At 37.0% G+C, this 16085-nt stretch overlaps 1 protein-coding gene across 1 annotated transcript in view; it reads left to right on the forward strand.

Annotated features, from left to right (window-relative positions):
• The first annotated feature begins 395 nt into the window (after positions 1-395).
• Positions 396-16085, forward strand: part of LOC145770213 (N-acetyl-D-glucosamine kinase-like) — a 32233-nt gene continuing 16543 nt past the window's right edge. Inside the window, exon 1 of the mRNA XM_082581803.1 lies at positions 396-549. Coding sequence (XP_082437929.1) covers positions 515-549 — 35 coding nt within the window. The 5' untranslated portion in view covers positions 396-514. The remainder of the gene's footprint in view (positions 550-16085) is intronic.

The raw sequence follows: 16085 nt of genomic DNA on the forward strand, positions 1-16085 counted from the left end.
TATATACATAACTTGGCAACCTTAGTGACATTTGAATTTGAAGTTTGATTGAACCTTATAGAAATAGAATAAGCTTACCAGTAGCTATATACTGTACATCCCTTACCGCCTGCCGGTACGGTACTATAAAAAATGAGTCTCCTACAAGTCAGCAGTTGTGAACTGAGCAAGTGACAACTGAGTTAACAACTGGCTAAAGTTGGTAAATGCTGAAACTGACAAAGTAATATAATAACTGAGCAAGGGGCAACTTGGCATGTCACAAGTCAATATATTCAGTTTAGCAAGTGATAACCTTGGAAGCATTGAAGCAAGGCCGATGCTGGGTGAAAATTTCATTTGCTGAGTTGTCACATGCTGAGTGTTCTGATTACCATGAAAAATAGATCAATTAGTCTACTTCCCGGGAGTACAATAAAGTCATCTGTAATTGAATTGGGTTGTGGATTCTACTTAGTTTAGCATCTACGGTATTTATTGTTGTGAATGGTGAAGTCACTTAAAGCTTAGTAGGATGTCGAAAGGATATTTTCATGGTGGAATTGAAGGGTAAGCTGATTTTATAGATTTTATATTTTCAATTTTTTTATCCCTATACTCTTGAGCGCACAGCCGCACAAACACTTCCTATGTAAGCCTAAAGCTTATCACAAAGACAAATCGGTATTCTGCCTTTCTACATTTTGCAGATACACTTTTTATACGGTACCGTCAACTGGGGTTACTTTGGAGTAACCGGGTAACTTTGGACAATTTTTAGATTTTGTTCATTTTATTATAAAATCTGTTGTAAAGTGCTGAAGTTGCAGTAATTGCATGGAAATGTCTTCAAAATTATCTGTGTTCATACTAGAGCATTTTATTGAATTGTGGGGTAAGTTGATTGGTGCAAATTTATAAGAATAGCCACATCATTAAAATATCATTTTTTCTTTGTCCCCAAAATTAGCCGTCAAGCTGACCAATGGCTAGTAACATACAAAATTAAATGTTACCCGTATGTTAGTAATATCTTAGCCTTCATGTTGCCCCAAAACAATGATTATGTGGAAATGTGTTACAAAAAATATTATTGTATTGTTGTGTGGTGCTGATATTTCAGTCGAAACTGGGTAACTTTGGACAAGGTCTACAGAACTTTTCCATGTGTTTTCCCAGGTGTTGTCTTCCCAGGTTATTTATGTGAAGGTTATTTATGCAAAAAATGCTATAGAAGTGCTTTAAAAATCAGGTTATTTATGCAAAATGTGTTTTCCCAGGTTATATATATAATACATAGTGTGGTAGAAAAGTAGTGAATGACAGCAAGATTATAATGGTAAGGACATATAAAAGGAAGCCAGGTTCGAGAAAGTACCAGGATTACACAGAGGAACGTCTGGAAAAGGCTGAACTGAAAGTGTTAAAAGGAAGAAAATGTCATTGAGAGAAGCTGAGAGAAAGTTCAAAATTCCCAAATCAACAATAAGTAATAAAGTGAAAGATATATATACATACAAATAAACCAGGAAGGCAACCGGTGTTTACCATCGAAGAGGAAAAGGAAATAGTGGAGCATTTAATAACATGTAGTGTGTGGGGACAACCCTTTTTACCACTAGTTTCCAACACGTTTTGTTCCCACAAACCTCACTAAAATACATAACACCCTGCTCAATTATTCAATGGGTCATTCCATATCAACTCAGCCACCCATGTATATGGCACCTCTCAGATTTTGCTAAAAAGTTGTCATACTATACCTTAGGCTACCAAACGAAAGAATCCTAAGTTTTAGATCAATATCTCAAACGGTTTTCACGTGGCGGCCATTTGAATTTGGGGCGCTACCCTCGTTTTTGACTTGGGGGGGCAGCGAATAGCAATTTCAGCCATTTTCAGAGCCCCATAACTTTTATTGTAATTGTGGTAGAAGACTAAAAATTGCTGTGCTAGTTCATCATAAACTATATATACTACACAATTCAATAGTAACAAACAACATCTCTTGATGCATAAGTGTTAGGTGGGTCATCAAAATCCTGTTTTTTTGCCCCGCATAAGTGATTTTTTCAATTTTCAAATGCTTCTACCACCGAAACCAATCAAAATATTTCTCTAAAACCTAATTATTTGTAATATTTGGAAACTTTTCTTCTACCAACTTGAATTTGGGAGTTGTGGTGCCATTAACAGAGATCTTATTGGAGTCTAAAAACCCTATCAGGCAGAAATGGCCCTTTTTTACCCCTATGTTTAAGGCCCCAAATGACCGCGTGGGCATTTTATGGTCATGCTGAAATTTATACCAGACAAACACATACATTTATTCTTTCATTTCATGAAATAAAATCTTTGAATATCAAACTCCTTCACTATAAATTTTATGTTTTTAAAATGTAACATTTTGGTCATTTTTCGCAAATAATCTCAAGTCCTTAATGTAGGTCAGAGAAAATTCAACAATGACTTATCATGAAAACAGTGAAAATAAGTAGGCACTATGCTTAGTGATCATAAACATTGGAATGTTGACACTGTTGACCTTTAATTTATGTTCAAAATGATGCTTTCACCTCTTCTCACCCATGAAAAAGTACCCACCTGCAATCAATAAGCTATTATATAGAGATAAAATTGTAGGAAAATGATCTATCCGTTTTCAGTTTGCACTATAATTCTGCATTATGTAAAATGCTTAGCTCAAATCAGTGTTCCAATTGTGCGGTTGTTGGTACACAACTCTCACCAAGCAGTGAACAATGCTGAGGGTTCTGTAGATGGGTCCATTTAGGAGTATTTTTTTAGGTAGATTTCCAATTTGGCAAAAATTTCTATTCACCTGATTTTGTTTTTAAGATATTTATGATTTTTAATTTGTCATACCTAATCCAATGTTACAGGCTACAGCACAAAATAAAAGGGAATGCATGATCCATCTTTGTGACTCACCCTTGTTACCTCATCTAAAACAGTTTATCCCGAATCTGCACAAAGTAATCTATTTTAGCGATGGTGCAGCTTCACAATATAAATATTATAAGAACTTCACCAACCTGTGCTATCACAAACGTGACTTTGGTATTTCTGCTGAATGGCACTTTTTTGCCACTTCGCATGGGAAAAGCCCATGTGACGGAATTGGAGGCACTGTCAAGCGTCTTACAGCACGTGCAAGTCTTCAGGCCCCCAGTGCAAACCATATTTTGACACCATTACAGATGTTTGAATGGGCAACAACAAACATCAAAAACATTCAGTTTTTCTTCATTAGTGCAGACGATGTTATAAAAATAAAGAAGAGTATCGTCGTCGACGTCGTGTGAGCCTCTGGGGCCGAGGGTCTATCCATTTACCACCCCAGATTCACAATGTTTCCGGACTACACTGGAAGGCTACTAGAGAGCAGCCAGTCTTTGGTTTCATCATCCATGATACGCAGACCTTCCACTCTGTTAGGTGGCTTGAAAATGGAGCAGTCATTGATGATGTGGTCTGCGGTCTGTTCCTCGGCACCACATTCACAGGAGGAGGAAGAGGCCATTCCCCATTGGTGCATGGTTGAGAAGAGTATGAATTGGAGAGATGTTATGCCTCGACAAAAACTATTAGGGGAACACGTTCACACCATTGCTTTATTCCAATTTCCATTAATATGGTACGAATGAAAAGAATGTCACAAGATTGAATAATATTCACTGACATCAGTGCAGAACAAATCTGTGATGCAAAACATTTGGATGAAAAACGCTTGCTTTCAGATCAATCAAAAATCTCAAGTCTGTTCCAACCAGGAATATGCATTGCCTGTATCTATGATGATGATTGGTTCATTGGAAATATTATTGACTGTTCAGATAAACATGGTGGATGTTTTCGTTAAATTCATAAAGCGTGTAAACAACATTTTGATGTGGCTGCCAGACCAAAGACAAATGCCTTGTTGGGTGCCATTCCAACATATAATTTGTTGTGTTGGTGTACCAGAAACCTACAGACACAGTGCTCGAAAATACAAACTTAACCAAAAAGATTATGAAAATGTTCTGACACCACTTCCACAGTTTCTTAGACAATAGATGATATTCAAACTCAACTGAGCTGATTTGAGCTACCGTATGCATTTTACATAATGCAGAATTATAGTGCAAACTGAAAACAATTTAATTTTTGAACATGACTTATTCATTTTCCTACAATTTTATCTCCACATCATAGCTTAATAGGGTGTGCCACTTTGTAACTTTTTTTTCATAACCAAGGTCTCAACCCATTTTGGGGTTCCTTTTAGGACCAAAAACTATCCCAAAAATAGATCAGAAAGAAAGAGAAGAGATCTATGTTCGTTTGCTTCTTCCTCGGTAATTATATTGAGTTGAACAAACTGAAGAGAATACATCATATCCCCATGACATGATAGCCCCTGTGATCAAAAGCATTGGTGCAGTGAGCCATGCACGATGGATGGCCAAATTACTGTGTGAGTTAAAGCTTGCTCTGTATTCTCTTCAGTTTGTTCAACTCAATATAATTACTGAGGAAGAAGCAAACGAACATAGATCTCTTTCCTTGTTTTTGATATTATTTTATGTTCCTGCATGGATAACAGCACCTGATCCATTTGATGCTCCATATAACGATCTCCTTAAAACTCTTCTTCAACTTAAGAAAAAGAATGATCTTCCAGAATCTTTTTCAAAGTTCATTGCAGCAATGATAAACCGTCTTATGCAACATCTGTGGTATCTTAGTGAACCATTTGTATTTTTGGTATTGTTTTCTGCATTATCGTCTGTGCAAGAAAAGGAAAAATGTCGTAAAGCATTGCTAAAATATAAACCGGCTTCTGAATCATCGTTGAAAAACTTGGGAAAATTAGTCACACCTGCAGAAATGACAATGTCATCTAACATGAATAACTTGTTTGGACCAGATTCTTGGCTTCCCAAAAATTTTTAGGATAGTTTTTGGTCCTAAAAGGAACCCCAAAATGGGTTGAGACCTTGTTTATGAAAAAAAAGTTACAAAGTGGCACACTGGCACACCCTATAGCTTATTGATTGCAGGTGGGTACTTTTTCATGGGTGAGAAGAGGTGAAAGCATCATTTTGAACATAAATTAAAGGTCAGCAGTGTCAGCATTCCAATGTTTATGATCACTAAGCATAGTGCCTACTTATTTTCACTGTTTTCATGATAAATCATTGTTGAATTTTCTCTGACCTACATTAAGGACTTGAGATTATTTGCGAAAAATGACCAAAATGTTACATTTTAAAAACATAAAATTTATAGTGAAGGAGTTTGATACTCAAAGATTTTATTTCATGAAATGAAAGAATAAATGTATGTGTTTGTCTGGTGTAAATTTCAGCATGACCATAAAATGCCCACGCGGTCATTTGGGGCTCTAAACATAGGGGTAAAAAAGGGCCATTTCTGCCTGATAGGGTTTTCAGACCCCCATAAGATCTCTATTAATGGCACCACAACTCCCAAATTCAAGTTGGTAGAAGAAAAGTTTCCAAATATTACAAATAATTAGGTTTTAGAGAAATATTTTGATTGGTTTCGGTGGTAGAAGCATTTGAAAATTGAAAAAATCACTTATGCGGGGCAAAAAAACAGGATTTTGATGACCCACCTAACACTTATGCATCAAGAGATGTTGTTTGTTACTATTGAACTGTGTAGTATAGTTTATGATGAACTAGCACAGCAATTTTTAGTCTTCTACCACAATTACAATAAAAGTTATGGGGCTCTGAAAATGGCTGAAATTGCTATTCGCTGCCCCCCCAAGTCAAAAACAAGGGTAGCGCCTGAAATTCAAATGGCCGCCATGGGAAAACCGTTTGAGATATTGATCTAAAACTTAGGATTCTTTCGTTTGGTAGCCTAAGGCATAGTATGACAACTTTTCAGCAAAATCTGAGAGGTACCATATACAAGATATCTTCATATTGGCTGTTTTGATATGGAATGACCCTCTTGTAACATTTACATAATTTTCAGTCGTCCTACTTTACCCCTAGGTGGGCTTAACATTGATCATAATATCTGTTTGCTATGCTTCATAATGCAAACTTGTGATCGGTCCAAAGTTACCCCACAGCTGGGGTAAGTTTGGACAGTCAGAAATTTAAAAAAATAAACAAACTCACCAATTGCTTCAGTTTATTTTTCAATCCACATGAGATCTATAGTTACCTTCTTAACATTCAAACACATAATTGCTTGGAAAACCTACATTACATTGAAAAAAATACCAGTAATGCCCAAAAATTGTCCAAAGTAACCCCGGTTGACGGTAGATGTTTTTCATAAATTTTTCAGCTGCTAATGACGAACACAAACTCTATCCTGATATTGGGATCAAATACCGCAAAAGCAGTTTGCAGCTATTGTGGTGTCTATTAGGGTGGAGTGAAAAAAACTTTTTCTGTCATATTAATGAAGAGGGGTGTTAAAAGGGTGTCATAAGGTCTAATATTGACTTTAAAATTATTTTTTTGACGTGGCACCCAAAATCGAGCGTGCCACCCAGCCCCATGGGTCACGCAAAGGTGAAAATCCACGAAAACAGCGTAACTTTTTTTTATAATGCTCCTAGAAAGCTGGGAGTAGGCTTAAAAGTTGCAGAACAGCTATGTTCCTATATGCTCTAAAAGAACATTTTGTTCTAAATGCATCTATTGAGCAGATATTCCAAAAAAACGTATTTTTTCCATTTTTGGGGGCAAATTTAGATGAAATTGCATTTATTTGATACTTAAATACATTTTTTTACTACACTTTGTTCATTTATTTTGGGTGTTATTATGGAGTCTACATATTTGGACAGATGGGAACCTTGGCTATTTTAATTGAATAGCTATGGTTGGTTACCTATGACGGTAGTTTGTTGGTAGGTAGGCCTACTATACCATACCGTCCTTAGCATTAGCATATTGTAGCGGACTTAATGAAGCAAGCGAATACTATCTTTTAATTTGATATTGTTATACATTCATCAACATTATAGAGAGTTACTTACAAATTGAACAGGATATTTAGAACAGCACATATCTAGGTATTTAAATTAAAATAGAAAATGCACAATCAAACCATAGCTAAGCCACAATTCGACTGACCTGCCACCATCCCCAGTCCACAATCGAACAATTGTTCAATCTGCAGGAAGTTTAATTTAAAGCAACAGTAGTCAGCTTCGAGGAAATACATGCATATAAAACAATTGTACAGTAAAACCATAAAAAGTGTTACAAGAATAGTAGGTATTCAAATAATCATAATATTAGTCCATTAAGAAGCAAAATGTTTCTTGGTGTCGAAGCGTTTCATTAAACACCGAGAGTTAATTTTTTGCTTGATCAATCCGTCACGTCTTTCATAGCCAGCAACTGAAGACGATGCCTCGGTAACAAGTTTAATGTGCCTTTCAACAGCTTGACTATGACATGGATGACACAATGGGGTGGATCTTACTTCTTCAAGCTGAACATTATTCAAGTGTGTGATTGCCGGATGTTTAGAGATGTCAGCCACGTTTAAATTGACCATTTTAAAATATTCTTTTGCTTTGAAGTTTAGATTTGGCACCAAGAATCGTCGCACATCAACATTATCGTTGCTTGATTCGTTTTCACCATCTGATTGATCAACAAATCCACCTTCAAAATCACCCATATCTATATTTTCAATTGTGTAATTCGATAAACAACCTCTAATTGATAGAATCTTCTGTCTTCTGTCTGTCTTACTGTCTATGTTTCTTTATGTAATTATTTTGATAACCAGAAAATTTAAGTGCAAGTATAGAATCCGCCACCCTGGTCAACATGACGTCACAAAACGGACGCAACTACTACATAAGGGGTTAAAAAAAAGGATGCTGAAAAGCGGCGGAATGAAGGTGATAAAGTGACATAAAATTTACCAAATTGCATCAATTCAACTAAAAATTTACCCAATTAAACTTTAAAAATAAAAATATGAAACATTTACAACTAAATGTGTTGTAGCAATCTAATTTCTGCTCGCATTTTAATTTTTACAATAAAAGTACCAATCTAATGCAACTGCAAAGATTATATCTTATCTAGAAAACGAGCAATCGTTTTTCAAACTTAACCGCCAAGCGAGCTTTTTTTCAATGCATTGTAAAGGCAAATCGATCCTGATTCAGTATACGCCACCCCTGTTTGCTGTGATCGGTAAATAGTGCTTCAACTAAACTTGCTGTGTAGTTTTCTTGTTTTTGCTTGGATTTTAACAATTTTGCCATTGTTGGAAAGCACGATTACATATCTACCCAAATCAATTAAATGCAAGCACAAAGTAAGTACCGTAGCCTACTAGATTTATTTTGTGATAACTTAAACTTCACCAAATTGTACCGATTCTCAGCAATTTAATTTTTACAATAAAATCATTAATTTTTTACAAATTAAAAGAGTATGTCTTACTTTATTTACCTGAAAAGTTTCAGGTTTATATCTCATCTACCATACGAGCAATCGTCGTTCAAACTTAACCGCCCAGTTTAGTGGAAGCACTATTTACCGATCACAGCAAGCAGGGGGTGGCGTATACTGAATAAGGATCGATTCGCCTATACATTGCATTGGAAAAAAGTGTCGCCGAGCGGCGACGTTTGAACGACGATTGCCAGTTTTGTAGATAAGGTATCAACTTGAAACTTTTCATGTGCATAAAGCAAGACATGTTCTTTTAATTTGCAAAGATTTAATGATTTCATTGCAAAAATTAAGTTTCTGAGAATTGCTACAATTTCGTGAAGTTTAAGTTGTCACAAGATAAAGTTAGTACTTTATGCTTGCATTTAATTGATTCGGATAGATATATAATTGTACTTTCCAACGATGGCAAAATTGTTAAAATCCGAGCAGAAATGAGAAAGCTACAGCACTTTCAGTGGAAGGACTATTTAACGATCACTGCAAACAGGGGTGGCTTATACTGAATAAGGATCGATTCGCCTATACAATGCATTGGAAAAAAGCTTCGCTGGGAGGTTAAGTTTGAACAATGATTGCTCGTTTGGTAGATGACATATAAATCTGAAACTTTTCAGGTGCATAAAGCAAGACATACTCTTTCAATTTGCAAAGGATTAATGATTTTATTGTAAAAATTAAATTGCTGAGAATCGGTACAAGTTGGTGAACTTTAAGTTATTACAAGATAAAGATAGTACTTGTTCTGGATTTGTAGCCAATTGTTTTGTGTAGATGTATGAATTGTATGATCTTGCTTTCCAACGATGGCAAAATTGTTAAAATCCGAGCAGAAACGAGAAAACTACAGCAAGTTTAGTAGAAGCACTATTTACCGATCACTGCAAACAGGGGTGGCGTGGCTTATACTGAATAATAATCGATTCGCCTTTACAATGCATTGGAAAAAAGTGTCGCCCAGCGGCTACGTTTGAACAACGATTGCCTGTTTTGTAGATAAGATATACATAAACCTGAAACTTTCCACATGCATAAAGCAAGACATACTCTTTGCGGGTCTGCTACTATTCGACTAGTCCGATTCGGCTAGTTCCCTATTCGGCGAGAGCCCTTTTCGGCGAGTGCCCTATTCGGCGAGTTTTTGAAATTTTTAAAAGGAAATTATCGGGTATCGTAGCCTAATTGCAATTGCCGTTTTTACATCGTTTTAACGTCGCTAAACGTTGAAATCGTGCAGAAAGGAATAAAAATAAAATGTTTGAACTATTAATTAAATTAAAATTCGTCATGTCAGTTCAGTTGTTTTTATTTCTGACCATCATATGAAAAACAATACACGTCAACATAGCAAAGGTAGAAGCGACAATTCACGTCAACATAGCAAAGGTGTAGAAAAAGGTAGAAGTGACAAAACGCGAACGTTAAAACGTGCTTGTGACCGAAGTAAGTTATTGAGTTGAAAGAAATTTGGCAAGGTTGCATCACCTTCAAAAAAATTTGAAATATGAAGGAAAAATAAAACAAAGAAAATGTTACAAAAAAAATAATGTTTATGTCTATAAGTTAGTACTTTTGAATAGTTAAAATCATAGGCGCCTAACTATTTTTTTGGCCGTGGGGGCGAAAGCGTGTTTCATCAGCAGCAACGTAAATTCAGCGAAATGTCACGCAGATGGATGACGTAATTATGTCGTCACACTAGGATTGCTTTTATTGCCACACTCGGAGTTATCGCTACGTTCGACCTACCGTTAATTATTATAAACAAAGCTCGACCAAAACACATGCTATGCGTCTGCGTTGGCTAGCGGTTGATGGACTGCGACTCTTTAAGCTAAGCGCAACATAAAGTTTAGCAACGAACTAGATTTATTAGCATGAAACAAGAGACGAAAAGGTTTACTAAAAGGTATATAATACTGTAAATGGAATGAAAATACTAACTTGATCATATGCTTGAAAATATACCTGTTGAAAGCAAAATCATTCATGTTTACATCAATTCAACAGCACGTCACCTTTAATAAATTTAAAAGTTGCTGACATCCGTAAACAGCCTTTGAAAAATAGTTACAGAGAGACGTTTGATTAAGTTTTCGACTTGACATTGCTCCCTTTTCACTACAATATCGCAACTTATGGCTGACCAGCTTTCAAGTTTCAATTCGCTGTAATACGCTCGTTTCCGTGTTGCAGATGAAACAAAAGATGCGCATATTCCCCGCCTTTGATCGGGTTTCTATGGCAACGGACGTGTGTGCGCCATGCAGTTTGCGCGAGTCCGTTGTTGTATTGATTATGCCGCTTGTGCGACTGTGGGCAGTGCGGTTTGTACCAGCCCTTGTTACGTTGGTTAGTGGTAACCTCGGGCCGAGACTTCAAGTTCATTTTCACAGCAACCGATTCACTGCCGCGACAATTCTCTGCAGAGGTTTCGACTTTCGAAAGCGACAGGAGGCTGTTTGCAAGCGCATTAAGTTAAACGCACGCTGCGTCAACGTAGCAAATTATGTTGTTTTTGGGTGCATTCAACATCTGATGACATTGAATCGACGCAAAATGGTAGATTTTTGCTATGTCACAGGCAGCAAAATCTGTCATTTTTACATTGATTCAACGTCTGCAGACGTTAAATCAACGTAAAAATGACAGATTTTTTTGTCTGGGGTGGGATTGTAGCATCGCTACTCGTTCTAGTGATTATTTACTGCGAAGCTGTTGCGGTTTGTATTTAAAAATGTTTTCCTGCTGCCGATCGCTAGTTCATCTATTGTTTTATGTATCAATGCCGCATAAAAAGTTGCTCCCACGCGGAAATATGCGTGGGGGCCTGGCCCCACGGCTTAGGCGCCTATGGTTAAAATGATTAGTTTGGATCAACAAATGTGTGACCTACACTCCTACAGCTTAGATTGAAAGGAAATTATCGGGTAGGCTACCGTAGCCTAGTTATACCGACCAGCAAAAATTTGTTCCAAGAACCCAGTTAGCCAAAAATTTGTTCCAAGAACCTAGTTAGAAACATTCACAGAAGCCCTACGATACGTTGCATTTTTAAGATAATGTATTCAGACGTTGAATCAATGTACAAATGAAATGTTATGCTAAATGGGTTCTTGGAACAAATCGTAGGGCTTCTGTGAATGTTTCTCAGTTTCAAAGTATCCTAGTCAGCAAAAGCTCCCTTTTCTACACGATTTCAACGTTTAGCGACGTTAACACGATAGGCCACACATTTGTTTAGCCTTTTCATTCTGTTACTACAATGTAAAAATGAACTGTGTTCTTGGAACAATTTTTTGCTGGTCGGGATAACTAGGCTACGGTACCCGATAATTTCCTTTCAATCCAAGCTGTAGGCCACACATTTGTTGGTCCAAACTAATCATTTTAACTATTCAAAAGTACTAACTTATAGACATAACATGATCTATTTTTTTTTTTTTTTGTAACATTTTCTTTGTTTTATTTTTCCTTCATATCTTAAATTTTTCTGAAAGTGTTGCGACCGTGCCAAATTTCTTTCAACTCAATAACTTACTTCGGTCACAAGCACGTTTTAACGTTCGCGTTTTGTCGCTTCTACCTTTGCTATGTTGACGTGTATTGTTTTTCATATGATGGTCAGAAATAAAAACAACTAAACTGACATGACGAATTTTAATTTAATAGTTCAAACATTTTATTTTTATTCCTTTCTGCACGATTTCAACGTTTAGCGACGTTAAAACGATGTAAAAACGGCAATTATAATTAGGCTACGGTACCCGATAATTTCCTTTCAAAAATTTCAAAACCTCGCCGAATAGGGCACTTGCCGAAAAGGGCTCTCGCCGAATAGGGAACTCGCCGAATCGGACTAGTCGAATCGGACTCGCCGAATAGTAGCAGACCCCAGTAGAGTAGTACTTTCACCAATTTAATTATAAGGCCTTCTTGCATAAATGAGTTTTAGTGTAGTATACACAAAGTGACATTACTTGATTTTTGTGTACTGTGCAATATCCACTGCGTTTTCAGTTTATTCTTGGAAATTACTGCACAATCACATCCTTAAGTCCTAATTTAAAGTTTGTTGTAAGTGCCTTGTAGTGTTTTTGTAAATTTTTTTAATTTTCCAATAAAAACTGGACAAATATGATGCTCTGGGTTTTTTTATGGTTTTTTTTGGGTTTTTTAAGTGGGTTTTATTAAAAAAACCACCCGGGTTTTTTTGGGTCGGGTAAAATACCAACAACCCTGGTACTTTTATTGTAAAAATTAACATGCGAGCAGAAATTACATAGCTACAACACATTTAGTTGCAAATGTTTCATATTTTTATTTTTAAAGTTTAATTGGGTAAATTTTTAGTTGAATTGATGCAATTTGGTAAATTTTATGTCATTCTAGGTAGTTATATTCAACACTCGACATCGGTTTAATGTTTTTATTGTAAAAACACAGTAAAATTGTCAAAAAATCCATATCCATTCCGCTTTATCACCTTCATTCTGCCGTTTTTCAGCATCCTTTTTTTCACCCCTTATGTAGTAGTTGCGTCCGTTTTGTGACGTCATGTTGACCAGGGTGGCGGATTCTATACTTGCACCAAAATTTAATTCAAAAAGCGTAGGCCTATTGTGAATTTTTATGGATTATTTTTGTCAATCTATCTAAGCCAGGTCTGTGTCTTATTTCATTGATGATGATAATTATGTGTCTGATCTGATACAGACGTTGCCGATCATGGTCTTCCAAATTTCTCTGTCATTTACTATCCATTCAAAATTGGTAGTTTTGATCATAGGCGCCTAACCCGTGGGGGCCCGGCCCCCACGCATATTTCTCCGTGGGGGCAAATTTTATGCTGTATTGATACATAAAACAATAGATAAACTAGCGATCGGCAGCAGGAAAACATTTTATAAATGCAAACCGCAACAGCTTCGCGATAAATAATCACCAGAACGAGCAGCTATGCTACAATCCCACACCAGACAACAAAATCTGTCATTTTACATTGATTTAACGTCTGCAGACGCACCCAAAAACAAAACAATTTGCTACGTAGACACGGAGCGTGCGTTTAGCTTTATGCACTTGCAAACAGACTTGATGCGTTGCTCGATGTCGCTTTCGAAAGTCGAAACCTCTGCAGTGAATCGCTCGCTGTGAAAATGAACTTGAAGTCTCTGCCCGAGGTAACCACTAACATTAACCAACGCAACAAGGGCTGGTACAAACCGCATTGCGCACACACGGCCGTTGCCATAGAAACCCGATCAAAGGCAGGAATATGTGCATCTTTTGTTTCATCTACAACACGAAAACCGGCGTTTTACAGCGAATTGAAAGCAGATCAGTCATAAGTTGCGACATTGTAGTGAAAAGGGAGAAATGTCAAGTGGAAAACTTAATCAAACGTCTCTCCGTAACTATTTTCAAGGGCTGTTTACGGATGTCAGCAACTTCTAAATTTATTCAAGGTGACGTGCTGTCATAGGCGTAGCCAGGGGGGGGGCGAAAGGCGCCATGGCCCCCCCAAATTTTCAAAGCTTGCATTCCGAAGTTGAGCCCTTTGTTGAAAATGTAATAAAATTTGTAGAAATTTATAACGTTTTCCAAGACATCTGGCTATTACACCCCAAGGACTTGTTTTAGACACACAGAAAGACACCAATAAATTTTGCAAATCGTAAATCGCGCAAAATTTACTCGATTTATGTTTCTTTGAACTAATTTGTGGAAGCAATTTCAGAATGGCTTACTCTGTTGGGTTTTTGTGTAGCTGAGTTTTTGGTGTTCTCTAATGTTAGCCGCAGATTTTGCCCGTTCGTGTGTAAGAGCTACCTTTAATAAGTTAATAGCTGTTTATCTGCTAATAAATTTTATACTAATATTATCCTAAAAGTGTTTCCAGAAAGCGCTATAATCCATTATTTGAGTGTAATTTTGCAAAAATTTTCCGGGGGAGCATGCCCCCGGACCCCCCTAGAATACGCATGCCTTCGGCATGCTCTAACCCCCACCAGTTTCATTGCTTCCCATTGCTCAACCCACCAGGATACGCCACTGCACATCAGGTGGCGATGTCTTAAATCAAACACTTTGTCGTTCTCTTCAATGCATCAAATATTTGCCCCCCCCCCAAATTTTTGTCCTGGTTACGCCACTGCGTGCTGTTGAATTGAAGTAAACATGAATGATTTTACTTTCAACAGGTATATTTTCAAGCGCATGATCAAGTTAGTATTTGCATTCCATTTTCAAAACATTGTCATTCCATTAATACAGTATACCTTTTACCAAACCTTTTCGTCTCGTGTTTCATGCTAATAAATCTAGTTCGTTGCTGAACTTTATGTTGTGCTTAGCTTAAAGAGTCGCAGTCCATCAAACGCTAGCAGACGCATGGCATGTGTTTGCTTAACCGAAGTGATCGAGTTTTGTTTATAATAATTAACGATAGGTCGAACGTAGCGATAACTCCGAGTGTGGCAATAAAAGCAATCCTAGTGTGACGGCATAATTACGTCATCGATCTGCGTGACATTTTGCTGAATTTACGTTGCTGCTGATGAAACACGCTTTCGCCCCCACGGTCAAAAAAATAGTTAGGCGCCTATGGTTTTGATTATTGTGTTTGTGGCCCATTGGTTCAAGCTGTATAAATAAGTTAATCTTTGCCGACCTATGCTTCTTTTTTCGCTGGTGTGTAAGTCTACGCCCTGGACCTAGTCATAACTGCTATGGCATGAATATTCATATGTCAATGATTGGAATCGACCAAGACATATTTCCGTGAAGTGTGCGAACAAAACAAAGATAAAACAGTTTCACCCTATATTTTTGGTCGATTGCAATGTATGACGTTATGGCATTTTTGACCAGGATGGAGGCTTGTATACCAGCTTCCTTCTTTTTTGTATCATGCCCAGTGGTGTTAATTTTGGGCAACACTAAAAGGCGGAAACGCGGAAATAAGCCGAAATAACTTTAGAATTAAAACAGTCTTAGTATTTAATGATCTCACAATTGCTTCTAAATAATATCTTTCAATGATATTTCAACATAAGAAAATGTTCGGTATTGAGTTGTGGCTAAAAATCGCATTTCCGCCTTTTTCCTGTTTAAATAAATTCCTTTTAATTTTCGAAATTTACTCCAATAACTGTGGAATTAAAACAGTCAAAGTATTTAATGACCTCACAATTGCTTCTAAACAATATGTTTCAATGATATTTCAACATAAATGTAGGTTCGGTGGTAAGTTGTTGTTAAAAATCACATTTCCACCTTTTTCCATGTTGAAACATTTCATTCTTTCATGATGAAGTTATCGCTATGTTAAACAATATGGAAGCCAAGATCCTATTTCCGCGTTTTCTACATCGGCATTAAATCACTACTTCTGCGGACAATACGCCATTTCACGCCCGGCTTGATTCCGCATTTCCACCTTTTAATGTTGCCCGGTAAATTTTCCAAATCTCCATGTCTGTGAATATGCAGGCCTCAAAATTCACGGCGGACATGTCCGCCGTCACAGCATGTGATGTCCACGGGAAGTACCATCTAGATCGGTCATATTTGTCTGCCGAGAAATAACGGGAGCAAGTCTTTTAGGCGCTGACAGTTAGGCGC

The sequence above is a fragment of the Aplidium turbinatum genome, chromosome 5, assembly GCF_918807975.1.
Source record: "Aplidium turbinatum chromosome 5, kaAplTurb1.1, whole genome shotgun sequence".
Classification (NCBI taxonomy): Eukaryota; Metazoa; Chordata; class Ascidiacea; order Aplousobranchia; family Polyclinidae; genus Aplidium; species Aplidium turbinatum.